Source organism: Salvelinus fontinalis, unplaced genomic scaffold, assembly GCF_029448725.1.
Source record: "Salvelinus fontinalis isolate EN_2023a unplaced genomic scaffold, ASM2944872v1 scaffold_0376, whole genome shotgun sequence".
NCBI classification, from domain to species: domain Eukaryota; kingdom Metazoa; phylum Chordata; class Actinopteri; order Salmoniformes; family Salmonidae; genus Salvelinus; species Salvelinus fontinalis.
In genome coordinates, this window is record NW_026600585.1 from 73,295 (window position 1) to 100,130 (window position 26,836).

General features: G+C 50.6%; 1 protein-coding gene and 1 long non-coding RNA gene across 2 annotated transcripts in view; both read left to right on the forward strand.

The window, feature by feature from the left end:
• LOC129845822 (RNA demethylase ALKBH5-like) overlaps positions 1 to 12,053 on the forward strand; it is a 35,036-nt gene extending 22,983 nt beyond the window's left edge. The window contains exons 5-9 of the mRNA XM_055913748.1: positions 9,587 to 9,667; positions 9,960 to 10,082; positions 10,267 to 11,404; positions 11,453 to 11,722; positions 11,767 to 12,053. Of these exons, the coding sequence (XP_055769723.1) occupies positions 9,587 to 9,667; positions 9,960 to 10,082; positions 10,267 to 10,414 (352 nt within the window). The 3' untranslated portion in view covers positions 10,415 to 11,404; positions 11,453 to 11,722; positions 11,767 to 12,053. The remainder of the gene's footprint in view (positions 1 to 9,586; positions 9,668 to 9,959; positions 10,083 to 10,266; positions 11,405 to 11,452; positions 11,723 to 11,766) is intronic.
• Positions 12,054 to 12,710: 657 nt separating this feature from the next.
• On the forward strand, positions 12,711 to 13,517 carry LOC129845823 (uncharacterized). The gene is made up of 2 exons (XR_008758115.1): positions 12,711 to 12,923; positions 13,031 to 13,517. It is a non-coding gene; the product is annotated as an uncharacterized LOC129845823 (long non-coding RNA).
• Positions 13,518 to 26,836: the final 13,319 nt, after the last annotated feature.

The following is a 26,836-nucleotide window of genomic DNA, read 5'->3' on the forward strand; positions in this document are numbered from 1 at the left end:
AGGGAGGTGAGAGAGGAGGAAGTGTTACTGTCCTCAGGTAGGCGAGGGAGGTGGAGAGAGGGAGTGAGAGAGAGGAAGTGTTACTGTCCTCAGGTAGGCGAGGGAGGTGGAGAGAGAGAGAGGAAGTGTTACTGTCCTCAGGTAGGCGAGGGAGGTGGAGAGAGGGAGGGAGAGAGGGAAGTGTTACTGTCCTCAGGTAGGCGAGGGAGGTGGAGAGAGGGAGGGAGAGAGAGGAAGTGTTACTGTCCTCAGGTAGGCGAGGGAGGTGGAGAGAGGAGAGAGGAAGTGTTACTGTCCTCAGGTAGGCGAGGGAGGTGGAGAGAGGGAGGGAGAGAGGGAAGTGTTACTGTCCTCAGGTAGGCGAGGGAGGTGGAGAGAGGGAGGAGAGAGAGGAAGTGTTACTGTCCTCAGGTAGGTGAGGGAGGTGGAGAGAGGGAGGGAGAGAGGGAAGTGTTACTGTCCTCAGGTAGGCGAGGGAGGTGGAGAGAGGGAGGGAGAGAGGGAAGTGTTACTGTCCTCAGGTAGGCGAGGGAGGTGGAGAGAGGGAGGAGAGAGGGAAGTGTTACTGTCCTCAGGTAGGCGAGGGAGGTGGAGAGAGGGAGTGAGAGAGAGGAAGTGTTACTGTCCTCAGGTAGGTGAGGGAGGTGGAGAGAGGGAGGGAGAGAGAGGAAGTGTTACTGTCCTCAGGTAGGTGAGGGAGGTGGAGAGAGGGAGAGGGAAGTGTTACTGTCCTCAGGTAGGCGAGGGAGGTGGAGAGAGGGAGTGAGAGAGAGGAAGTGTTACTGTCCTCAGGTAGGCGAGGGAGGTGGAGAGAGAGAGAGGAAGTGTTACTGTCCTCAGGTAGGCGAGGGAGGTGGAGAGAGGGAGGAGAGAGAGGAAGTGTTACTGTCCTCAGGTAGGTGAGGGAGGTGGAGAGAGGGAGGGGAAGTGTTACTGTCCTCAGGTAGGCGAGGGAGGTGGAGAGAGAGAGAGGAAGTGTTACTGTCCTCAGGTAGGCGAGGGAGGTGGAGAGAGGGAGGGAGAGAGAGGAAGTGTTACTGTCCTCAGGTAGGCGAGGGAGGTGGAGAGAGGGAGGGAGAGAGAGGAAGTGTTACTGTCCTCAGGTAGGCGAGGGAGGTGGAGAGAGAGAGAGGAAGTGTTACTGTCCTCAGGTAGGCGAGGGAGGTGGAGAGAGGGAGTGAGAGAGAGGAAGTGTTACTGTCCTCAGGTAGGCGAGGGAGGTGGAGAGAGGGAGGAGAGAGAGGAAGTGTTACTGTCCTCAGGTAGGCGAGGGAGGTGGAGAGAGGGAGTGAGAGAGAGGAAGTGTTACTGTCCTCAGGTAGGCGAGGGAGGTGGAGAGAGAGAGAGGAAGTGTTACTGTCCTCAGGTAGGCGAGGGAGGTGGAGAGAGGGAGGAGAGAGAGGAAGTGTTACTGTCCTCAGGTAGGCGAGGGAGGTGGAGAGAGGGAGGGAGAGAGAGGAAGTGTTACTGTCCTCAGGTAGGCGAGGGAGGTGGAGAGAGGGAGGGAGAGAGAGGAAGTGTTACTGTCCTCAGGTAGGCGAGGGAGGTGGAGAGAGAGAGAGGGAGGTGGAGAGAGGGAGGGGAAGTGTTACTGTCCTCAGGTAGGCGAGGGAGGTGGAGAGAGGGAGTGAGAGAGAGGAAGTGTTACTGTCCTCAGGTAGGTGAGGGAGGTGGAGAGAGAGAGAGGAAGTGTTACTGTCCTCAGGTAGGCGAGGGAGGTGGAGAGAGGGAGGGAGAGAGGGGAAGTGTTACTGTCCTCAGGTAGGTGAGGGAGGTGGAGAGAGGGAGGGAGAGAGAGGAAGTGTTACTGTCCTCAGGTAGGCGAGGGAGGTGGAGAGAGGGAGAGGAAGTGTTACTGTCCTCAGGTAGGCGAGGGAGGTGGAGAGAGGGAGGGAGAGAGGGGAAGTGTTACTGTCCTCAGGTAGGCGAGGGAGGTGGAGAGAGGGAGTGAGAGAGGGGAAGTGTTACTGTCCTCAGGTAGGTGAGGGAGGTGGAGAGAGGGAGGGAGAGAGGGGAAGTGTTACTGTCCTCAGGTAGGCGAGGGAGGTGGAGAGAGGGAGGGAGAGAGGGGAAGTGTTACTGTCCTCAGGTAGGCGAGGGAGGTGGAGAGAGGGAGTGAGAGAGGGGAAGTGTTACTGTCCTCAGGTAGGCGAGGGAGGTGGAGAGAGGGAGTGAGAGAGGGGAAGTGTTACTGTCCTCAGGTAGGTGAGGGAGGTGGAGAGAGGGAGTGAGAGAGAGGAAGTGTTACTGTCCTCAGGTAGGTGAGGGAGGTGGAGAGAGGGAGGGGAAGTGTTACTGTCCTCAGGTAGGCGAGGGAGGTGGAGAGAGGGAGTGAGAGAGAGGAAGTGTTACTGTCCTCAGGTAGGCGAGGGAGGTGGAGAGAGAGAGAGGAAGTGTTACTGTCCTCAGGTAGGCGAGGGAGGTGGAGAGAGGGAGTGAGAGAGAGGAAGTGTTACTGTCCTCAGGTAGGTGAGGGAGGTGGAGAGAGGGAGGGGAAGTGTTACTGTCCTCAGGTAGGCGAGGGAGGTGGAGAGAGAGAGAGGAAGTGTTACTGTCCTCAGGTAGGCGAGGGAGGTGGAGAGAGGGAGGGAGAGAGAGGAAGTGTTACTGTCCTCAGGTAGGCGAGGGAGGTGGAGAGAGAGAGAGGGAGAGAGAGGAAGTGTTACTGTCCTCAGGTAGGCGAGGGAGGTGGAGGAGGGAGGAGAGAGAGGAAGTGTTACTGTCCTCAGGTAGGCGAGGGAGGTGGAGAGAGGGAGGGAGAGAGAGGAAGTGTTACTGTCCTCAGGTAGGCGAGGGAGGTGGAGAGAGGAGGAGAGAGAGGAGTGTTACTGTCCTCAGGTAGGCGAGGGAGGTGGAGAGAGAGAGAGGGAAGTGTTACTGTCCTCAGGTAGGCGAGGGAGGTGGAGAGAGGGAGGAGAGAGAGGAAGTGTTACTGTCCTCAGGTAGGCGAGGGAGGTGGAGAGAGGGAGGGAGAGAGAGGAAGTGTTACTGTCCTCAGGTAGGCGAGGGAGGTGGAGAGAGAGAGAGGAGGAAGTGTTACTGTCCTCAGGTAGGTGAGGGAGGTGGAGAGAGGGAGGGAGAGAGGAAGTGTTACTGTCCTCAGGTAGGCGAGGGAGGTGGAGAGAGGGAGGTGAGAGAGAGGAAGTGTTACTGTCCTCAGGTAGGCGAGGGAGGTGGAGAGAGGGAGGGAGAGAGGAAGTGTTACTGTCCTCAGGTAGGTGAGGGAGGTGGAGAGAGAGAGAGGAAGTGTTACTGTCCTCAGGTAGGCGAGGGAGGTGGAGAGAGGGAGGGAGAGAGAGGAAGTGTTACTGTCCTCAGGTAGGTGAGGGAGGTGGAGAGAGGGAGGGAGAGAGAGGAAGTGTTACTGTCCTCAGGTAGGCGAGGGAGGTGGAGAGAGGAGAGAGGAAGTGTTACTGTCCTCAGGTAGGTGAGGGAGGTGGAGAGAGGGAGGGGAAGTGTTACTGTCCTCAGGTAGGCGAGGGAGGTGGAGAGAGGAAGTGTTACTGTCCTCAGCTAGGCGAGGGAGGTGGAGAGAGGAAGTGTTACTGTCCTCAGGTAGGCGAGGGAGGTGGAGAGAGGAAGTGTTACTGTCCTCAGTAGCGAGGGAGGTGGAGAGAGGAAGTGTTACTGTCCTCAGGTAGGCGAGGGAGGTGGAGAGAGGAGGAGAGAGGGAAGTGTTACTGTCCTCAGGTAGGCGAGGGAGGTGGAGAGAGGGAGGGAGAGAGGGGAAGTGTTACTGTCCTCAGGTAGGCGAGGGAGGTGGAGAGAGGGAGTGAGAGAGGGGAAGTGTTACTGTCCTCAGGTAGGCGAGGGAGGTGGAGAGAGGGAGTGAGAGAGGGGAAGTGTTACTGTCCTCAGGTAGGTGAGGGAGGTGGAGAGAGGGAGTGAGAGAGAGGAAGTGTTACTGTCCTCAGGTAGGTGAGGGAGGTGGAGAGAGGGAGGGGAAGTGTTACTGTCCTCAGGTAGGCGAGGGAGGTGGAGAGAGGGAGTGAGAGAGAGGAAGTGTTACTGTCCTCAGGTAGGCGAGGGAGGTGGAGAGAGAGAGAGGAAGTGTTACTGTCCTCAGGTAGGCGAGGGAGGTGGAGAGAGGGAGTGAGAGAGAGGAAGTGTTACTGTCCTCAGGTAGGTGAGGGAGGTGGAGAGAGGGAGGGGAAGTGTTACTGTCCTCAGGTAGGCGAGGGAGGTGGAGAGAGAGAGGAAGTGTTACTGTCCTCAGGTAGGCGAGGGAGGTGGAGAGAGGGAGGGAGAGAGAGGAAGTGTTACTGTCCTCAGGTAGGCGAGGGAGGTGGAGAGAGAGAGAGGGAGAGAGAGGAAGTGTTACTGTCCTCAGGTAGGCGAGGGAGGTGGAGAGAGAGGAAGTGTTACTGTCCTCAGGTAGGCGAGGGAGGTGGAGCGAGGGAGTGAGAGAGAGGAAGTGTTACTGTCCTCAGGTAGGCGAGGGAGGTGGAGAGAGGGAGGGAGAGAGAGGAAGTGTTACTGTCCTCAGGTAGGCGAGGGAGGTGGAGAGAGAGAGAGGGAGGAAGTGTTACTGTCCTCAGGTAGGTGAGGGAGGTGGAGAGAGGGAGGGAGAGAGGAAGTGTTACTGTCCTCAGGTAGGCGAGGGAGGTGGAGAGAGGGAGGTGGAGAGAGGAAGTGTTACTGTCCTCAGGTAGGCGAGGGAGGTGGAGAGAGGGAGGGAGAGAGGAAGTGTTACTGTCCTCAGCTAGGTGAGGGAGGTGGAGAGAGAGAGAGGAAGTGTTACTGTCCTCAGGTAGGTGAGGGAGGTGGAGAGAGGGAGAGAGAGAGAGGAAGTGTTACTGTCCTCAGGTAGGTGAGGGAGGTGGAGAGAGAGAGGGAGAGAGAGGAAGTGTTACTGTCCTCAGGTAGGTGAGGGAGGTGGAGAGAGAGAGAGGAAGTGTTACTGTCCTCAGGTAGGTGAGGGAGGTGGAGAGAGGGAGGGGAAGTGTTACTGTCCTCAGGTAGGCGAGGGAGGTGGAGAGAGGAAGTGTTACTGTCCTCAGCTAGGCGAGGGAGGTGGAGAGAGGAAGTGTTACTGTCCTCAGGTAGGCGAGGGAGGTGGAGAGAGGAAGTGTTACTGTCCTCAGCTAGACGAGGGAGGTGGAGAGAGGAAGTGTTACTGTCCTCAGGTAGGCGAGGGAGGTGGAGAGAGAGAGAGGAAGTGTTACTGTCCTCAGGTAGGCGAGGGAGGTGGAGAGAGGGAGGGAGAGAGAGGAAGTGTTACTGTCCTCAGGTAGGTGAGGGAGGTGGAGAGAGAGAGAGGAAGTGTTACTGTCCTCAGGTAGGCGAGGGAGGTGGAGAGAGGGAGTGAGAGAGAGGAAGTGTTACTGTCCTCAGGTAGGTGAGGGAGGTGGAGAGAGGGAGTGAGAGAGAGGAAGTGTTACTGTCCTCAGGTAGGCGAGGGAGGTGGAGAGAGGGAGGGAGAGAGAGGAAGTGTTACTGTCCTCAGGTAGGCGAGGGAGGTGGAGAGAGGGAGGGGAAGTGTTACTGTCCTCAGGTAGGCGAGGGAGGTGGAGAGAGAGAGAGGAAGTGTTACTGTCCTCAGGTAGGCGAGGGAGGTGGAGAGAGGGAGTGAGAGAGAGGAAGTGTTACTGTCCTCAGGTAGGCGAGGGAGTTGGAGCGAGAGAGAAGAAGTGTTACTGTCCTCAGGTAGGTGAGGGAGGTGGAGAGAGGGAGTGAGAGAGAGGAAGTGTTACTGTCCTCAGGTAGGCGAGGGAGGTGGAGAGAGGGAGGGGAAGTGTTACTGTCCTCAGGTAGGCGAGGGAGGTGGAGAGAGGGAGTGAGAGAGAGGAAGTGTTACTGTCCTCAGGTAGGTGAGGGAGGTGGAGAGAGGGAGAGAGGAAGTGTTACTGTCCTCAGGTAGGCGAGGGAGGTGGAGAGAGAGAGAGGAAGTGTTACTGTCCTCAGGTAGGCGAGGGAGGTGGAGGGAGTGAGAGAGAGGAAGTGTTACTGTCCTCAGGTAGGCGAGGGAGGTGGAGAGAGAGAGAGGAAGTGTTACTGTCCTCAGGTAGGCGAGGGAGGTGGAGAGAGGGAGGGAGAGAGAGGAAGTGTTACTGTCCTCAGGTAGGCGAGGGAGGTGGAGAGGGAGTGAGAGAGAGGAAGTGTTACTGTCCTCAGGTAGGCGAGGGAGGTGGAGAGAGAGGAGGAGGAAGTGTTACTGTCCTCAGGTAGGCGAGGGAGGTGGAGAGAGGGAGAGAGAGAGAGGAAGTGTTACTGTCCTCAGGTAGGTGAGGGAGGTGGAGAGAGGGAGTGAGAGAGAGGAAGTGTTACTGTCCTCAGGTAGGCGAGGGAGGTGGAGAGAGGGAGTGAGAGAGAGGAAGTGTTACTGTCCTCAGGTAGGCGAGGGAGTGGAGAGAGAGAGAGGAAGTGTTACTGTCCTCAGGTAGGCGAGGGAGGTGGAGAGAGGGAGGGGAAGTGTTACTGTCCTCAGGTAGGCGAGGGAGGTGGAGAGAGAGGGAGGGAGAGAGAGGAAGTGTTACTGTCCTCAGGTAGGCGAGGGAGGTGGAGAGAGGGAGAGAGAGAGAGGAAGTGTTACTGTCCTCAGGTAGGCGAGGGAGGTGGAGAGAGGGAGAGAGAGAGGAAGTGTTACTGTCCTCAGGTAGGCGAGGGAGGTGGAGAGAGGGAGTGTTACTGTCCTCAGGTAGGTGAGGGAGGTGGAGAGAGGGAGGGAGAGAGAGGAAGTGTTACTGTCCTCAGGTAGGCGAGGGAGGTGGAGAGAGAGAGAGGAAGTGTTACTGTCCTCAGGTAGGTGAGGGAGGTGGAGAGAGGGAGTGAGAGAGAGGAAGTGTTACTGTCCTCAGGTAGGCGAGGGAGGTGGAGAGAGGGAGTGAGAGAGAGGAAGTGTTACTGTCCTCAGGTAGGCGAGGGAGGTGGAGAGAGGGAGGGAGAGAGAGGAAGTGTTACTGTCCTCAGGTAGGCGAGGGAGGTGGAGAGAGGGAGAGGAAGTGTTACTGTCCTCAGGTAGGCGAGGGAGGTGGAGAGAGGGAGGAGAGAGAGGAAGTGTTACTGTCCTCAGGTAGGCGAGGGAGGTGGAGAGAGGGAGAGAGGAAGTGTTACTGTCCTCAGGTAGGTGAGGGAGGTGGAGAGAGGGAGTGAGAGAGAGGAAGTGTTACTGTCCTCAGGTAGGTGAGGGAGGTGGAGAGAGGGAGGAGAGAGAGGAAGTGTTACTGTCCTCAGGTAGGCGAGGGAGGTGGAGAGAGGAGAGAGGAAGTGTTACTGTCCTCAGGTAGGCGAGGGAGGTGGAGGAGAGGGGAAGTGTTACTGTCCTCAGGTAGGTGAGGGAGGTGGAGAGAGAGAGTGAGAGAGAGGAAGTGTTACTGTCCTCAGGTAGGTGAGGGAGGTGGAGAGAGGGAGAGGAAGTGTTACTGTCCTCAGGTAGGCGAGGGAGGTGGAGAGAGGGAGTGAGAGAGAGGAAGTGTTACTGTCCTCAGGTAGGCGAGGGAGGTGGAGAGAGGGAGAGGAAGTGTTACTGTCCTCAGGTAGGCGAGGGAGGTGGAGAGAGGGAGTGAGAGAGAGGAAGTGTTACTGTCCTCAGGTAGGCGAGGGAGGTGGAGAGAGGGAGTGAGAGAGAGGAAGTGTTACTGTCCTCAGGTAGGTGAGGGAGGTGGAGAGAGGGAGTGAGAGAGAGGAAGTGTTACTGTCCTCAGGTAGGCGAGGGAGGTGGAGAGGAGGAGAGAGAGGAAGTGTTACTGTCCTCAGGTAGGCGAGGGAGGTGGAGAGAGGGAGTGAGAGAGAGGAAGTGTTACTGTCCTCAGGTAGGTGAGGGAGGTGGAGAGAGGGAGTGAGAGAGAGGAAGTGTTACTGTCCTCAGGTAGGCGAGGGAGGTGGAGAGAGGGAGTGAGAGAGAGGAAGTGTTACTGTCCTCAGGTAGGTGAGGGAGGTGGAGAGAGGGAGAGGAAGTGTTACTGTCCTCAGGTAGGCGAGGGAGGTGGAGAGAGAGAGAGGAAGTGTTACTGTCCTCAGGTAGGCGAGGGAGGTGGAGAGAGAGAGAGGAAGTGTTACTGTCCTCAGGTAGGCGAGGGAGGTGGAGAGAGGGAGTGAGAGAGAGGAAGTCTTACTGTCCTCAGGTAGGCGAGGGAGGTGGAGAGAGGGAGAGAGAGGAAGTGTTACTGTCCTCAGGTAGGCGAGGGAGGTGGAGAGAGGGAGTGAGAGAGAGGAAGTGTTACTGTCCTCAGGTAGGCGAGGGAGGTGGAGAGGGAGGAGAGAGGAAGTGTTACTGTCCTCAGGTAGGCGAGGGAGGTGGAGAGAGAGAGAGGAAGTGTTACTGTCCTCAGGTAGGCGAGGGAGGTGGAGAGAGGGAGGGAGAGAGAGGAAGTGTTACTGTCCTCAGGTAGGCGAGGGAGGTGGAGAGAGGGAGTGAGAGAGAGGAAGTGTTACTGTCCTCAGGTAGGCGAGGGAGGTGGAGAGAGGGAGGGGAAGTGTTACTGTCCTCAGGTAGGCGAGGGAGGTGGAGAGAGGGAGTGAGAGAGAGGAAGTGTTACTGTCCTCAGGTAGGCGAGGGAGGTGGAGAGAGGGAGGGAGAGAGAGGAAGTGTTACTGTCCTCAGGTAGGCGAGGGAGGTGGAGAGAGAGAGAGGAAGTGTTACTGTCCTCAGGTAGGCGAGGGAGGTGGAGAGAGAGAGAGGAAGTGTTACTGTCCTCAGGTAGGCGAGGGAGGTGGAGAGGTGGAGAGAGAGAGAGGAAGTGTTACTGTCCTCAGGTAGGCGAGGGAGGTGGAGAGAGAGAGAGGAAGTGTTACTGTCCTCAGGTAGGCGAGGGAGGTGGAGAGAGGGAGTGAGAGAGAGGAAGTGTTACTGTCCTCAGGTAGGCGAGGGAGGTGGAGAGAGGGAGGGAGAGAGAGGAAGTGTTACTGTCCTCAGGTAGGCGAGGGAGGTGGAGAGAGAGAGAGGAAGTGTTACTGTCCTCAGGTAGGCGAGGGAGGTGGAGAGAGAGAGAGGAAGTGTTACTGTCCTCAGGTAGGCGAGGGAGGTGGAGAGAGGGAGGTGGAGAGAGAGAGAGGAAGTGTTACTGTCCTCAGGTAGGCGAGGGAGGTGGAGAGAGAGGAGAGGGAAGTGTTACTGTCCTCAGGTAGGCGAGGGAGGTGGAGAGAGAGAGAGGAAGTGTTACTGTCCTCAGGTAGGCGAGGGAGGTGGAGAGAGAGAGAGGAAGTGTTACTGTCCTCAGGTAGGCGAGGGAGGTGGAGAGAGGAGAGAGGGAAGTGTTACTGTCCTCAGGTAGGCGAGGGAGGTGGAGAGAGGGAGTGGAGAGGAGAGAGGAAGTGTTACTGTCCTCAGGTAGGCGAGGGAGGTGGAGAGAGAGAGAGGAAGTGTTACTGTCCTCAGGTAGGCGAGGGAGGTGGAGAGAGGGAGGTGGAGAGAGAGAGAGGAAGTGTTACTGTCCTCAGGTAGGCGAGGGAGGTGGAGAGAGAGAGAGGAAGTGTTACTGTCCTCAGGTAGGCGAGGGAGGTGGAGAGAGAGAGAGGAAGTGTTACTGTCCTCAGGTAGGCGAGGGAGGTGGAGAGAGAGAGAGGAAGTGTTACTGTCCTCAGGTAGGCGAGGGAGGTGGAGAGAGGGGTGAAAGGTGTGATGTCATAGTGTTCTCTCTCCTCTCAGTGGCTACGCGGCTGATGACATCACCCACTGTATCCGCCCCCAGGACATCAAGGAGAGACGGGCCGTCATCATACTCAGGAAGTATGTCTGTCACCGTGACAACCAACCAAGAGTTAGCAGGTTGACTGTGGCGTAAGGCTATTGTGCTAACTTTCTCCCTCTCCCTCTGTGTGTGTCTGGTTTTGTTGTGTGTGTGTGTGTGTGTCTGGTTGTGTTGTGTGTGTGTCTGGTTGTGGTGTGTGTGTGTGTGTGTGTGTGTGTGTGTGTGTGTGTGTGTGTGTGTGTGTGTGTGTGTGTGTGTGTGTGTGTGTGTGTGTGTGTGTGTGTGTGTGTGTCTGGTTGTGGTGTGTGTGTGTGTCTGGTTGTGTTGCAGGACGAGGCCAGACGCCCCCCGTGTAGACCAGAGCCCCTCCCCTAACCCCTCCCCCCCTGAGAGACACGCCCCTCTGAAGGCCAAACGCTCTCATCGCAGAGCTGACCCAGACGCTGCACACAGGTACTCACACACACACACAGGACCAGAGCCCCTCCCCTAACTCCTCCTACCTGAGACACAGGACCAGAGCCCCTCCCCTAACTCCTCCTACCTGAGACACAGGACCAGAGCCCCTCCCCTAACTCCTCCTACCTGAGACACAGGACCAGAGCCCCTCCCCTAACTCTTCTTGTCTCTCTGTCAGACCGAGGGTTCTGGAGATGGATAAGGAGGAGAATCGTCACTCTTCCTCTTCGTCCCGCCTTCATCGCCGTAGCAGCAGCTCGGAGAACTACTGGAGGCGGAGCCAAGACGGCGACGGGTCACGCAAGGTCAAGATGAGACGTCACTGAACACCCCTGGCGGACTGGATGGGCTCTGAGAGAGAGAGTTGGAACGTCACTCTGTAAACCCCCACCCCCCACTGCATGCTAGGATGGATGGGACACGCCACGAGGCTGTCAGCCAATCAGAGACTGGCCTGAGGACAGGGGTTACAGTAAGACTGTGGGAAGTTCTGTTGTTGCCACGCCGACCCCCCCATGTCCCCACTTCCTCTGTGGAGAAGATAGTAAATGGTGTTTCTATAGGAACTGACTCCTCCGTGATTCATTGGTCAGAGACCCAATGGGGAAATGAATGGTGTTTCTGCCGGGGTTTCTGGGGGATATAAAATAAGGTCTGATGACGTTTAGTTCTATGAGATGATCAGCATTCCGCTAATGTCACTTTCTGTTTGAAAAATCACATACAGACTTCATAATTCATAAAGGTCCTGATATTATCATAGAAACACAACATATAGACTTCATAATTCATAAAGGTCCTGATATTATCATAGAAACACAACATATAGACTTCATAATTCATAAAGGTCCTGATATTATCATATAACCACAACATACAGACTTCATAATTCATAAAGGTCCTGTTACCTGGCTGATATTATCATAGAAACACAACATATAGACTTCATAATTCAAAAAGGTCCTGATATTATCATAGAACCACAACATATAGACTTCATAATTCATAAAGGTCCTGATATTATCATAGAAACACAACATATAGACTTCATAATTCATAAAGGTCCTGATATTATCATAGAAACACAACATATAGACTTCATAATTCATAAAGGTCCTGATATATCATAGAAACACAACATATAGACTTCATAATTCATAAAGGTCCTGATATTATCATAGAAACACAACATATAGACTTCATAATTCATAAAGGTCCTGATATTATCATAGAAACACAACATATAGACTTCATCATTCATAAAGGTCCTGATATTATCATAGAAACAAAACATATAGACTTCATAATTCATAAAGGTCCTGATATCATAGAAACACAACATATAGACTTAATAATTCATAAAGGTCCTGATATTATCATAGAAACACAACATATAGACTTCATAATTCATAAAGGTCCTGATATTATCATAGAAACACAACATATAGACTTCATAAAGGTCCTGTTACCTGACTGATATTATCATAGAAACACAACATATAGACTTCATAATTCATAAAGGTCCTGTTACCTGGCTGATATTATCATAGAAACACAACATATAGACTTCATAATTCAAAAAGGTCCTGATATGATCATAGAACCACAACATATAGACTTCATAATTCATAAAGGTCCTGATATGATCATAGAACCACAACATATAGACTTCATAAAGGTCCTGATATTATAGAAACACAACATATAGACTTCATAATTCATAAAGGTCCTGATATTATCATAGAAACACAACATATAGACTTCATAATTCATAAAGGTCCTGTTACCTGACTGATATTATCATAGAAACACAACATATAGACTTCATAATTCATAAAGGTCCTGTTACCTGGCTGATATTATCATAGAAACACAACATATAGACTTCATAATTCAAAAAGGTCCTGATATGATCATAGAACCACAACATATAGACTTCATAATTCATAAAGGTCCTGATATGATCATAGAACCACAACATATAGACTTCATAAAGGTCCTGATATTATAGAAACACAACATATAGACTTCATAATTCATAAAGGTCCTGTTACCTGACTGATATTATCATAGAACCACAACATATAGACTTCATAAAGGTCCTGTTACCTGATATTATCATAGAAACACAACATATAGACTTCATAATTCATAAAGGTCCTGTTACCTGTTATTATCATAGAAACACAACATATAGACTTCATAATTCATAAAGGTCCTGATATTGTCATAGAACCACAACATATAGACTTCATAATTCATAAAGGTCCTGTTACCTGATATTATCATAGAAACACAACATATAGACTTCATAATTCATAAAGGTCCTGTTACCTGTTATTATCATAGAAACACAACATATAGACTTCATAATTCATAAAGGTCCTGATATTATCATAGAACCACAACATATAGACTTCATAATTAATAAAGGTCCTGTTACCTGACTGATATTATCATAGAAACACAACATATAGACTTCATAATTCATAAAGGTCCTGTTACCTGACTGATATTATCATAGAAACACAACATATAGACTTCATAATTCATAAAGGTCCTGATATTATCATAGAAACAACATATAGACTTCATAATTCATAAAGGTCCTGTTACCTAATATTATCATAGAACCACAACATATAGACTTCATAATTCATAAAGGTCCTGTTACCTGATATTATCATAGAAACACAACATATAGACTTCATAAAGTTCCTGTTACCTGGCTGATATTATCATAGAAACTCAACATATAGACTTCATAATTCATAAAGGTCCTGTTAACTGATATTATCATAGAAACACAACATATAGACTTCATAATTCATAAAGGTCCTGTTTAACTGACTGATATTATCATAGAAACACAACATATAGACTTCATAATTCATTAAGTTCCTCTATAGAAACACAACATATAGACTTCATAGTTCATAAAGGTCCTGTTACCTGACTGATATTATCATAGAAACACAACATATAGACTTCATAATTCATAAAGGTCCTGTTACCTGACTGATATTATCATAGAAACACAACATATAGACTTCATAATTCATAAAGGTCCTGTTTAACTGATATTATCATAGAAACACAACATATAGACTTCATAATTCATAAAGGTCCTGTTACCTGACTGATATTATCATAGAAACACAACATATAGACTTCATAATTCATTAAGGTCCTGTTACCTGACTGATATTATCATAGAAACACAACATATAGACTTCATAATTCATAAAGGTCCTGATATTATCATAGAACCACAACATATAGACTTCATAATTCATAAAGGTCCTGTTACCTGACTGATATTATCATAGAAACACAACATGTAGACTTCATAATTCATAAAGGTCCTGTTACCTGACTGATATTATCTCATAGAACCAAAAGGTACAAGACCTCCTCAGCCTGTGTTAACCTCAGATCTTATTATTCAGAGTTTATCTAAAAAAAAACTCCATTCTTCCTTTCTCCATGCTTTTTCGTTTTCCCCGTAGGAATGGCTGAACGGAGGGAAGTCATTTCCAGGTTTTTAGGTCTTCAAGCTGGCCAGATCTTTCCCCATAGGGTTTGTCCGTTTAGTATCTGTTCCTGGATCAGTGTTTTCCATCGCTCTGAGCCAGATTGTTAGTGCCTGGGCGTTCCTCTACTAACCGCCTGTATCCATGCACCCTGAGGGGGTGGGGGGGGGGGGCACCTACAGTAGAAACGCCCTGGACCAGAGCCTTCCTCGGGTTTCTCCCCCCCCCCGGTGCCCGGTGTCCCCCGGCCCCCCCCCCCCCCCCCCCCCCGGTGTCCGGTCCCCCCCCCCCTGGTGTCCGGTCCAACCCCTGGTCCCCGGTGTCCCCGGTCCCCCCCCCCCCGGTGTCCGGCCCCCCCCCCCCCCCCCCCGGTGTCCCCCGGTCCCCCCCCTGGTCCCCGGTGCCCGGCCCCCCCCCCCGGTGTCCCCCGGTGTCCCCCCCTGGTCCCCGGTGTCCCCGGTCCCCCCCCCTGGTCCCCGGTGTCCCCCGGTCCCCCCCCCCGGTCCCCCCCCCCGGTCCCCCCCCCCCGGTCCCCCGGCCCCCCCCGGTCCCCCCCCCCCCCCCCCCGGTCCCCCCCCCCCCCGGTGTCCCGGTCCCCCCCCCCCCCCCCCCCCCCCGGTGTCCCGGTCCCCCGGTCCCCCCCGCTCCCCCCGGTTCTACACAGCATATTTCTAACTGAATTGTTTTTCACACATTTACGTCCCGCTGTAACCGTGGTAACCGTGTCAACCCCCCCCCCCCCCCTCAACCGGTCCGACTCCGTTTCTATTCTAGAAAACATATATCTATGCTATATCCCTTTCTTTATTTTTCTGTTTCAACGGCATCCAGTTCCCTAGGTAGTGCACTAGTACTGTTGCCATGGTTACACCACAAAACCCTAATTAACTCAAAACACAGGGACTAGGTAGTGCACTAGTACTGTTGCCATGGTTACACCACAAAACCCTAATTAACTCAAAACACAGGGACTAGGTAGTGCACTAGTACTGTTGCCATGGTTACACCACAAAACCCTAATTAACTCAAAACACTGGGACTAGGTAGTGCACTAGTACTGTTCCCTAGGTTACACCACAAAACCCTAATTAACTCAAAACACAGGGACTAGGTAGTGCACTAGTACTGTTCCCTAGGTTACACCACAAAACCCTAATTAACTCAAAACACAGGGACTAGGTAGTGCACTAGTACTGTTCCCATGGTTACACCACAAAACCCTAATTAACTCAAAACACAGGGACTAGGTAGTGCACTAGTACTGTTCCCATGGTTACACCACAAAACCCTAATTAACTCAAAACACAGGGACTAGGTAGTGCACTAGTACTGTTCCCTAGGTTACACCACAAAACCCTAATTAACTCAAAACACAGGGACTAGGTAGTGCACTAGTACTGTTCCCATGGTTACACCACAAAACCCTAATTAACTCAAAACACAGGGACTAGGTAGTGCACTAGTACTGTTCCCTAGGTTACACCACAAAACCCTAATTAACTCAAAACACAGGGACTAGGTAGTGCACTAGTACTGTTCCCTAGGTTACACCACAAAACCCTAATTAACTCAAAACACAGGGACTAGGTAGTGCACTAGTACTGTTCCCTAGGTTACACCACAAAACCCTAATTAACTCAAAACACAGGGACTAGGTAGTGCACTAGTACTGTTCCCTAGGTTACACCACAAAACCCTAATTAACTCAAAACACAGGGACTAGGTAGTGCACTAGTACTGTTCCCTAGGTTACACCACAAAACCCTAATTAACTCAAAACACAGGGACTAGGTAGTGCACTAGTACTGTTCCCTAGGTTACACCACAAAACCCTAATTAACTCAAAACACAGGGACTAGGTAGTGCACTAGTACTGTTCCCTAGGTTACACCACAAAACCCTAATTAACTCAAAACACAGGGACTAGGTAGTGCACTAGTACTGTTCCCTAGGTTACACCACAAAACCCTAATTAACTCAAAACACAGGGACTAGGTAGTGCACTAGTACTGTTCCCTAGGTTACACCACAAAACCCTAATTAACTCAAAACACAGGGACTAGGTAGTGCACTAGTACTGTTCCCTAGGTTACACCACAAAACCCTAATTAACTCAAAACACAGGGACTAGGTAGTGCACTAGTACTGTTCCCTAGGTTACACCACAAAACCCTAATTAACTCAAAACACAGGGACTAGGTAGTGCACTAGTACTGTTCCCTAGGTTACACCACAAAACCCTAATTAACTCAAAACACAGTTCCCTAGGTAGTGCACTAGTACTGTTCCCTAGGTTACACCACAAAACCCTAATTAACTCAAAACACAGGGACTAGGTAGTGCACTAGTACTGTTCCCTGGGTTACACCACAAAACCCTAATTAACTCAAAACACAGGGACTAGGTAGTGCACTAGTACTGTTCCCTAGGTTACACCACAAAACCCTAATTAACTCAAAACACAGGGACTAGGTAGTGCACTAGTACTGTTGCCATGGTTACACCACAAAACCCTAATTAACTCAAAACACAGGGACTAGGTAGTGCACTAGTACTGTTCCCTAGGTTACACCACAAAACCCTAATTAACTCAAAACACAGGGACTAGGTAGTGCACTAGTACTGTTCCCTAGGTTACACCACAAAACCCTAATTAACTCAAAACACAGGGACTAGGTAGTGCACTAGTACTGTTCCCTAGGTTACACCACAAAACCCTAATTAACTCAAAACACAGGGACTAGGTAGTGCACTAGTACTGTTCCCTAGGTTACACCACAAAACCCTAATTAACTCAAAACACAGGGACTAGGTAGTGCACTAGTACTGTTCCCTAGGTTACACCACAAAACCCTAATTAACTCAAAACACAGGGACTAGGTAGTGCACTAGTACTGTTCCCTAGGTTACACCACAAAACCCTAATTAACTCAAAACACAGGGACTAGGTAGTGCACTAGTACTGTTCCCTAGGTTACACCACAAAACCCTAATTAACTCAAAACACAGGGACTAGGTAGTGCACTAGTACTGTTCCCTAGGTTACACCACAAAACCCTAATTAACTCAAAACACAGGGACTAGGTAGTGCACTAGTACTGTTCCCTAGGTTACACCACAAAACCCTAATTAACTCAAAACACAGGGACTAGGTAGTGCACTAGTACTGTTCCCTAGGTTACACCACAAAACCCTAATTAACTCAAAACACAGGGACTAGGTAGTGCACTAGTACTGTTCCCTAGGTTACACCACAAAACCCTAATTAACTCAAAACACAGGGACTAGGTAGTGCACTAGTACTGTTCCCTAGGTTACACCACAAAACCCTAATTAACTCAAAACACAGGGACTAGGTAGTGCACTAGTACTGTCTACTACTGTCAGTCACCTAATCAGACCCCTAATATCTAACAAATTACACCACAAAACCCTAATTAACTCAAAACACAGTGACTAGGTAGTGCACTAGTACTGTCCAGAGGATCAGCCACCTAATCAGACCCCTAATATCTAACAAATTACACCACAAAACCCTAATTAACTCAAAACACAGGGACTAGGTAGTGCACTAGTACTGTCCAGAGGATCAGTCACCTAATCAGACCCCTAATATCTAACAAATTACACCACAAAACCCTAATTAACTCAAAACACAGTGACTAGGTAGTGCACTATAATAGGGAATAAGGGGCTGTTCGGGACTGGGCTGATCTGTTAGTTTGTGTCTGTTGAGATGCCATGATGATGATGATGATGATGATGATGATGATGATGATGATGATGATGATGATGATGATACCATGTATGTAACATTGTTTGTAATAAGATGTACAGTTTAAAGACATTTATGAACAGAAGGAAGAGCTGACTGACTGGCTGGTTCACTGACTGGCTGGTTCACTGACTGGCTGGTTCACTGACTGGCTGGTTCACTGACTGGCTGGTTTACTGACTGGCTGGTTCACTGACTGGCTGGTTCACTGACTGGCTGGTTCACTGACTCGCTGGTTCACTGACTCGCTGGTTCACTGACTGGCTGGTTCACTGACTGGCTGGTTCACTGACTGGCTGGTTTACTGACTGGCTGGTTCACTGACTGGCTGTTTCACTGAATGGCTGGTTCACTGACTGGCTGGTTCACTGACTGGCTGGTTCACTGACTGGCTGGTTAACTTACTGGCTGGTTCACTGACTGTCTGGTTCACTGACTGGCTGGTTCACTGACTGGCTGGGTCACTGACTGGCTGGTTCACTGACTGGCTGGGTCACTGACTGGCTGGTTCACTGACTGGCTGGGTCACTGACTGGCTGGTTTGCTGACTGGCTGGTTCACTGACTGGCTGGTTCACTGACTGGCTGGTTTACTGACTGGCTGGTTCACTGACTGGCTGGTTCACTGACTGGCTGGTTCACTGACTGGCTGGTTCACTGACTGGCTGGTTCACTGACTGGCTGGTTTACTGACTGTTACACAGAGGAACAATGGACTGTACAGACATTATAGACCAGGGGTAGCCCAATGGGTCCTGGTCAAACCTAGTTCACTACAGGAAGCCATTTGTGATGCAGGTGAGTGTGGGGGGGTTTGTTCAGTGAAGCCCTGTTGTAAACCTGCTGTTCGACTGACAGGGTTAACGTATAAAGAACCGTGGACTGATTCATAATAGTAATGATCTGTTTAGGTTTTAGTTTAAACTGTAAAAAAAAAAGAACTGTTCCACAAAGTGATGCTTCCGTTTTAAAATAATCTCTTCCTAAACTCTGTTTCTCCTCTTATTGGACTGAGTTAGTGGTTGTAAAGTTCTACTCCTGAGAGAGGTGGACAGGTCCAGAGTTAGTGGTTGTAAAGTTCTACTCCTCCTGGGAGAGGTGGACAGGACCAGAGTTAGTGGTTGTAAAGTTCTACTCCTCCTGGGAGAGGTGGACAGGACCAGAGTTAGTGGTTGTAAAGTTCTACTCCTGGGAGAGGTGGACAGGACCAGAGTTAGTGGTTGTAAAGTTCTACTCCTCCTGGGAGAGGTGGACAGGACCAGAGTTAGTGGTTGTAAAGTTCTACTCCTCCTGGGAGAGGTGGACAGGACCAGAGTTAGTGGTTGTAAAGTTCTACTCCTCCTGGGAGAGGTGGACAGGACCAGAGTTAGTGGTTGTAAAGTTCTACTCCTCCTGGGAGAGATGGACAGGACCAGAGTTAGTGGTTTTAAAGTTCTACTCCTCCTGGGAGAGGTGGACAGGACCAGAGTTAGTGGTTGTAAAGTTCTACTCCTCCTGGGAGAGGTGGACAGGACCAGAGTTAGTGGTTGTAAAGTTCTACTCCTCTTGGGAGAGGTGGACAGGACCAGAGTTAGTGGTTGTAAAGTTCTACTCCTCCTGGGAGAGGTGGACAGGACCAGAGTTAGTGGTTGTAAAGTTCTACTCCTCCTGGGAGAGGTGGACAGGACCAGAGTTAGTGGTTGTAAAGTTCTACTCCTCCTGGGAGAGGTGGACAGGACCAGAGTTAGTGGTTGTAAAGTTCTACTCCTCTTGGGAGAGGTGGACAGGACCAGAGTTAGTGGTTGTAAAGTTCTACTCCTCCTGGGAGAGGTGGACAGGACCAGAGTTAGTGGTTGTAAAGTTCTACTCCTCCTGGGAGAGGTGGACAGGACCAGAGTTAGTGGTTGTAAAGTTCTACTCCTCCTGGGAGAGGTGGACAGGACCAGAGTTAGTGGTTGTAAAGTTCTATTCCTCCTGGGAGAGGTGGACAGGACCAGAGTTAGTGGTTGTAAAGTTCTACTCCTCCTGGGAGAGGTGGACAGGACCAGAGTTAGTGGTTGTAAAGCTCTACTCCTCCTGGGAGAGGTGGACAGGACCAGTTAGTGGTTGTAAAGTTCTACTCCTCTTGGGAGAGGTGGACAGGTCCAGAGTTAGTGGTTGTAAAGTTCTACTCCTCTTGGGAGAGGTGGACAGGACCAGAGTTAGTGGTTGTAAAGTTCTATTCCTCCTGGGAGAGGTGGACAGGACCAGAGTTAGTGGTTGTAAAGTTCTACTCCTCTTGGGAGAGGTGGACAGGACCAGAGTTAGTGGTTGTAAAGTTCTACTCCTCCTGGGAGAGGTGGACAGGACCAGAGTTAGTGGTTGTAAAGTTCTACTCCTGGGAGAGGTGGACAGGACCAGAGTTAGTGGTTGTAAAGTTCTACTCCTCCTGGGAGAGGTGGACAGGACCAGAGTTAGTGGTTGTAAAGTTCTTCTCCTCCTGGGAGAGGTGGACAGGACCAGAGTTAGTGGTTGTAAAGTTCTACTCCTCCTGGGAGAGGTGGACAGGACCAGAGTTAGTGGTTGTAAAGTTCTACTCCTCTTGGGAGAGGTGGACAGGACCAGAGTTAGTGGTTGTAAAGTTCTACTCCTCCTGGGAGAGGTGGACAGGACCAGAGTTAGTGGTTGTAAAGTTCTACTCCTCTTGGGAGAGGTGGACAGGACCAGAGTTAGTGGTTGTAAAGTTCTACTCCTCCTGGGAGAGGTGGACAGGACCAGAGTTAGTGGTTGTAAAGTTCTACTCCTCTTGGGAGAGGTGGACAGGACCAGAGTTAGTGGTTGTAAAGTTCTACTCCTCCTGGGAGAGGTGTACAGGACCAGAGTTAGTGGTTGTAAAGTTCTACTCCTCCTGGGAGAGGTGGACAGGACCAGAGTTAGTGGTTGTAAAGTTCTACTCCTCCTGGGAGAGGTGGACATGACCAGAGTTAGTGGTTGTAAAGTTCTACTCCTGGGAGGTGGACAGGACCAGAGTTAGTGGTTGTAAAGTTCTACTCCTGGGAGAGTTACAGGACCAGAGTTAGTGGTTGTAAAGTTCTACTCCTCCTGGGAGAGGTGGACAGGACCAGAGTTAGTGGTTGTAAAGTTCTACTCCTCTTGGGAGAGGTGGACAGGACCAGAGTTAGTGGTTGTAAAGTTCTACTCCTCCTGGGAGAGGTGTACAGGACCAGAGTTAGTGGTTGTAAAGTTCTACTCCTCCTGGGAGAGGTGGACAGGACCAGAGTTAGTGGTTGTAAAGTTCTACTCCTCCTGGGAGAGGTGGACATGACCAGAGTTAGTGGTTGTAAAGTTCTACTCCTGGGAGGTGGACAGGACCAGAGTTAGTGGTTGTAAAGTTCTACTCCTGGGAGAGTTACAGGACCAGAGTTAGTGGTTGTAAAGTTCTACTCCTCCTGGGAGAGGTGGACAGGACCAGAGTTAGTGGTTGTAAAGTTCTACTCCTGAGAGAGGTGGACAGGACCAGAGTTAGTGGTTGTAAAGTTCTACTCCTCCTGGGAGAGGTGGACAGGACCAGAGTTAGTGGTTGTAAAGTTCTACTCCTCCTGGGAGAGGTGGACAGGACCAGAGTTAGTGGTTGTAAAGTTCTACTCCTCCTGGGAGAGATGGACAGGACCAGAGTTAGTGGTTGTAAAGTTCTACTCCTCCTGGGAGAGATGGACAGGACCAGAGTTAGTGGTTGTAAAGTTCTACTCCTCCTGGGAGAGATGGACAGGACCAGAGTTAGTGGTTGCAAAGTTCTACTCCTCCTGGGAGAGGTGGACAGGACCAGAGTTAGTGGTTGTAAAGTTCTACTCCTCCTGGGAGAGGTGGACAGGACCAGAGTTAGTGGTTGTAAAGTTCTACTCCTCCTGGGAGAGGTGGACAGGACCAGAGTTAGTGGTGGTAAAGTTCTACTCCTCCTGGGAGAGGTGGACAGGACCAGAGTTAGTGGTTGTAAAGTTCTACTCCTCCTGGGAGAGGTGGACAGGACCAGAGTTAGTGGTTGTAAAGTTCTACTCCTCCTGGGAGAGGTGGACAGGACCAGAGTTAGTGGTTGTAAAGTTCTACTCCTCCTGGGAGAGGTGGACAGGACCAGAGTTAGTGGTTGTAAAGTTCTACTCCTGGGAGAGGTGGACAGGACCAGAGTTAGTGGTTGTAAAGTTCTACTCCTCCTGGGAGAGGTGGACAGGACCAGAGATAGTGGTTGTAAAGTTCTACTCCTCCTGGGAGAGGTGGACAGGACCAGAGTTAGTGGTTGTAAAGTTCTACTCCTCCTGGGAGAGATGGACAGGACCAGAGTTAGTGGTTGTAAAGTTCTACTCCTCCTGGGAGAGATGGACAGGACCAGAGTTAGTGGTTGTAAAGTTCTACTCCTCCTGGGAGAGGTGGACAGGACCAGAGTAAGTGGTTGTAAAGTTCTACTCCTCCTGGGAGAGGTGGACAGGACCAGAGTTAGTGGTTGTAAAGTTCTACTCCTCTTGGGAGAGGTGGACAGGACCAGAGTTAGTGGTTGTAAAGTTCTACTCCTCTTGGGAGAGGTGGACAGGACCAGAGTTAGTGGTTGTAAAGTTCTACTCCTCCTGGGAGAGGTGGACAGGACCAGAGTTAGTGGTTGTAAAGTTCTTCTCCTCCTGGGAGAGGTGGACAGGACCAGAGTTAGTGGTTGTAAAGTTCTACTCCTGGGAGAGGTGGACAGGACCAGAGTTAGTGGTTGTACAGTTAAACTCCTGGGAGAGGTGGACAGGACCAGAGTTAGTGGTTGTAAAGTTCTACTCCTCCTGGGAGAGGTGGACAGGACCAGAGTTAGTGGTTGTAAAGTTCTACTCCTCCTGGGAGAGGTGGACAGGACCAGAGTTAGTGGTTGTAAAGTTCTACTCCTCCTGGGTGGACAGGACCAGAGTTAGTGGTTGTAAAGTTCTACTCCTGGGAGAGGTGGACAGGACCAGAGTTAGTGGTTGTAAAGTTCTTCTCCTCCTGGAAGAGGTGGACAGGACCAGAGTTAGTGGTTGTAAAGTTCTACTCCTCCTGGGAGAGGTGGACAGGACCAGAGTTAGTGGTTGTAATGTTCTACTCCTCTTGGGAGAGGTGGACAGGACCAGAGTTAGTGGTTGTAAAGTTCTACTCCTCCTGGGAGAGTTGGACAGGACCAGAGTTAGTGGTTGTAAAGTTCTACTCCTCCTGGGAGAGTTGGACAGGACCAGAGTTAGTGGTTGTAAAGTTCTACTCCTCCTGGGAGAGGTGGACAGGACCAGAGTTAGTGGTTGTAAAGTTCTACTCCTCCTGGGAGAGGTGGACAGGACCAGAGTTAGTGGTTGTAAAGTTCTACTCCTCCTGGGAGAGGTGGACAGGACCAGAGTTAGTGGTTGTAAAGTTCTACTCCTCCTGGGAGAGATGGATAGGACCAGAGTTAGTGGTTGTAAAGTTCTACTCCTCCTGGGAGAGGTGGACAGGACCAGAGTTAGTGGTTGTAAAGTTCTACTCCTCTTGGGAGAGGTGGACAGGACCAGATTTAGTGGTTGTAAAGTTCTACTCCTCCTGGGAGAGGTGGACAGGACCAGAGTTAGTGTTTGTAAAGTTCTACTCCTCCTGGGAGAGGTGGACAGGACCAGAGTTAGTGGTTGTAAAGTTCTACTCCTCCTGGGAGAGGTGGACAGGACCAGAGTTAGTGGTTGTAAAGTTCTACTCCTCCTGGGAGAGCTGGACAGGACCAGAGTTAGTGGTTGTAAAGTTCTACTCCTCCTGGGAGAGATGGACAGGACCAGAGTTAGTGGTTGTAAAGTTCTACTCCTGAGAGAGGTGGACAGGACCAGAGTTAGTGGTTGTAAAGTTCTACTCCTCTTGGGAGAGGTGGACAGGACCAGAGTTAGTGGTTGTAAAGTTCTACTCCTCCTGGGAGAGGTGGACAGGACCAGAGTTAGTGGTTGTAAAGTTCAACTCCTCCTGGGAGAGGTGGACAGGACCAGAGTTAGTGGTTGTAAAGTTCTACTCCTCCTGGGAGAGGTGGACAGGACCAGAGTTAGTGGTTGTAATGTTCTACTCCTCCTGGGTGGACAGGACCAGAGTTAGTGGTTGTAAAGTTCTACTCCTGGGAGAGGTGGACAGGACCAGAGTTAGTGGTTGTAAAGTTCTATTCCTCCTGGGAGAGGTGGACAGGACCAGAGTTAGTGGTTGTAAAGTTCTACTCCTCCTGGGAGAGGTGGACAGGACCAGAGTTAGTGGTTGTAAAGTTCTACTCCTCCTGGGAGAGGTGGACAGGACCAGAGTTAGTGGTTGTAAAGTTCTACTCCTCTTGGGAGAGGTGGACAGGACCAGAGTTAGTGGTTGTAAAGTTCTACTCCTCCTGGGAGAGGTGGACAGGACCAGAGTTAGTGGTTGTAATGTTCTACTCCTCCTGGGTGGACAGGACCAGAGTTAGTGGTTGTAAAGTTCTACTCCTGGGAGAGGTGGACAGGACCAGAGTTAGTGGTTGTAAAGTTCTATTCCTCCTGGGAGAGGTGGACAGGACCAGAGTTAGTGGTTGTAAAGTTCTACTCCTCCTGGGAGAGGTGGACAGGACCAGAGTTAGTGGTTGTAATGTTCTACTCCTCTTGGGAGAGGTGGACAGGACCAGAGTTAGTGGTTGTAAAGTTCTACTCCTCCTGGGAGAGGTGGACAGGACCAGAGTTAGTGGTTGTAAAGTTCAACTCCTCCTGGGAGAGGTGGACAGGACCAGAGTTAGTGGTTGTAAAGTTCTACTCCTCCTGGGAGAGGTGGACATGACCGGAGTTAGTGGTTGTAAAGTTCTACTCCTCCTGGGAGAGGTGGACAGGACCAGAGTTAGTGGTTGTAAAGTTCTACTCCTGGGAGAGTTGGACAGGACCAGAGTTAGTGGTTGTAAAGTTCTACTCCTCCTGGGAGAGGTGGACAGGACCAGAGTTAGTGGTTGTAAAGTTCTACTCCTCCTGGGAGAGGTGGACAGGACCAGAGTTAGTGGTTGTAAAGTTCTACTCCTCTTGGGAGAGGTGGACAGGACCAGAGTTAGTGGTTGTAAAGTTCTACTCCTCCTGGGAGAGGTGGACAGGACCAGAGTTAGTGGTTGTAATGTTCTACTCCTCCTGGGTGGACAGGACCAGAGTTAGTGGTTGTAAAGTTCTACTCCTGGGAGAGGTGGACAGGACCAGAGTTAGTGGTTGTAAAGTTCTATTCCTCCTGGGAGAGGTGGACAGGACCAGAGTTAGTGGTTGTAAAGTTCTACTCCTCCTGGGAGAGGTGGACAGGACCAGAGTTAGTGGTTGTAATGTTCTACTCCTCTTGGGAGAGGTGGACAGGACCAGAGTTAGTGGTTGTAAAGTTCTACTCCTCCTGGGAGAGGTGGACAGGACCAGAGTTAGTGGTTGTAAAGTTCAACTCCTCCTGGGAGAGGTGGACAGGACCAGAGTTAGTGGTTGTAAAGTTCTACTCCTCCTGGGAGAGGTGGACATGACCGGAGTTAGTGGTTGTAAAGTTCTACTCCTCCTGGGAGAGGTGGACAGGACCAGAGTTAGTGGTTGTAAAGTTCTACTCCTGGGAGAGTTGGACAGGACCAGAGTTAGTGGTTGTAAAGTTCTACTCCTCCTGGGAGAGGTGGACAGGACCAGAGTTAGTGGTTGTAAAGTTCTACTCCTCCTGGGAGAGGTGGACAGGACCAGAGTTAGTGGTTGTAATGTTCTACTCCTCCTGGGTGGACAGGACCAGAGTTAGTGGTTGTAAAGTTCTACTCCTGGGAGAGGTGGACAGGACCAGAGTTAGTGGTTGTAAAGTTCTATTCCTCCTGGGAGAGGTGGACAGGACCAGAGTTAGTGGTTGTAAAGTTCTACTCCTCCTGGGAGAGGTGGACAGGACCAGAGTTAGTGGTGGTAAAGTTCTACTCCTCCTGGGAGAGGTGGACAGGACCAGAGTTAGTGGTTGTAAAGTTCTACTCCTCCTGGGAGAGGTGGACAGGACCAGAGTTAGTGGTTGTAAAGTTCTACTCCTCCTGGGAGAGGTGGACAGAACCAGAGTTAGTGGTTGTAAAGTTCTACTCCTCCTGGGAGAGGTGGACAGGACCAGAGTTAGTGGTTGTAAAGTTCTACTCCTGGGAGAGGTGGACAGGACCAGAGTTAGTGGTTGTAAAGTTCTATTCCTCCTGGGAGAGGTGGACAGGACCAGAGTTAGTGGTTGTAAAGTTCTACTCCTCCTGGGAGAGGTGGACAGGACCAGAGTTAGTGGTTGTAATGTTCTACTCCTCTTGGGAGAGGTGGACAGGACCAGAGTTAGTGGTTGTAAAGTTCTACTCCTCCTGGGAGAGTTGGACAGGACCAGAGTTAGTGGTTGTAAAGTTCTACTCCTCCTGGGAGAGGTGGACAGGACCAGAGTTAGTGGTTGTAAAGTTCTACTCCTCCTGGGAGAGGTGGACAGGACCAGAGTTAGTGGTTGTAAAGTTCTACTCCTCTTGGGAGAGGTGGACAGGACCAGAGTTAGTGGTTGTAAAGTTCTACTCCTCCTGGGAGAGGTGGACAGGACCAGAGTTAGTGGTTGTAAAGTTCAACTCCTCCTGGGAGAGGTGGACAGGACCAGAGTTAGTGGTTGTAAAGTTCTACTCCTCCTGGGAGAGGTGGACAGGACCAGAGTTAGTGGTTGTAAAGTTCTACTCCTCCTGGGTGGACAGGACCAGAGTTAGTGGTTTTAAAGTTCTACTCCTGGGAGAGGTGGACAGGACCAGAGTTAGTGGTTGTAAAGTTCTATTCCTCCTGGGAGAGGTGGACAGGACCAGAGTTAGTGGTTGTAAAGTTCTACTCCTCCTGGGAGAGGTGGACAGGACCAGAGTTAGTGGTTGTAATGTTCTACTCCTCTTGGGAGAGGTGGACAGGACCAGAGTTAGTGGTTGTAAAGTTCTACTCCTCCTGGGAGAGGTGGACAGGACCAGAGTTAGTGGTTGTAAAGTTCAACTCCTCCTGGGAGAGGTGGACAGGACCAGAGTTAGTGGTTGTAAAGTTCTACTCCTCCTGGGAGAGGTGGACAGGACCAGAGTTAGTGGTTGTAATGTTCTACTCCTCCTGGGTGGACAGGACCAGAGTTAGTGGTTGTAAAGTTCTACTCCTGGGAGAGGTGGACAGGACCAGAGTTAGTGGTTGTAAAGTTCTATTCCTCCTGGGAGAGGTGGACAGGACCAGAGTTAGTGGTTGTAAAGTTCTACTCCTCCTGGGAGAGGTGGACAGGTCCAGAGTTAGTGGTGGTAAAGTTCTACTCCTCCTGGGAGAGGTGGACAGGACCAGAGTTAGTGGTTGTAAAGTTCTACTCCTCCTGGGAGAGGTGGACAGGACCAGAGTTAGTGGTTGTAAAGTTCTACTCCTTCTGGGAGAGGTGGACAGAACCAGAGTTAGTGGTTGTAAAGTTCTACTCCTCCTGGGAGAGGTGGACAGGACCAGAGTTAGTGGTTGTAAAGTTCTA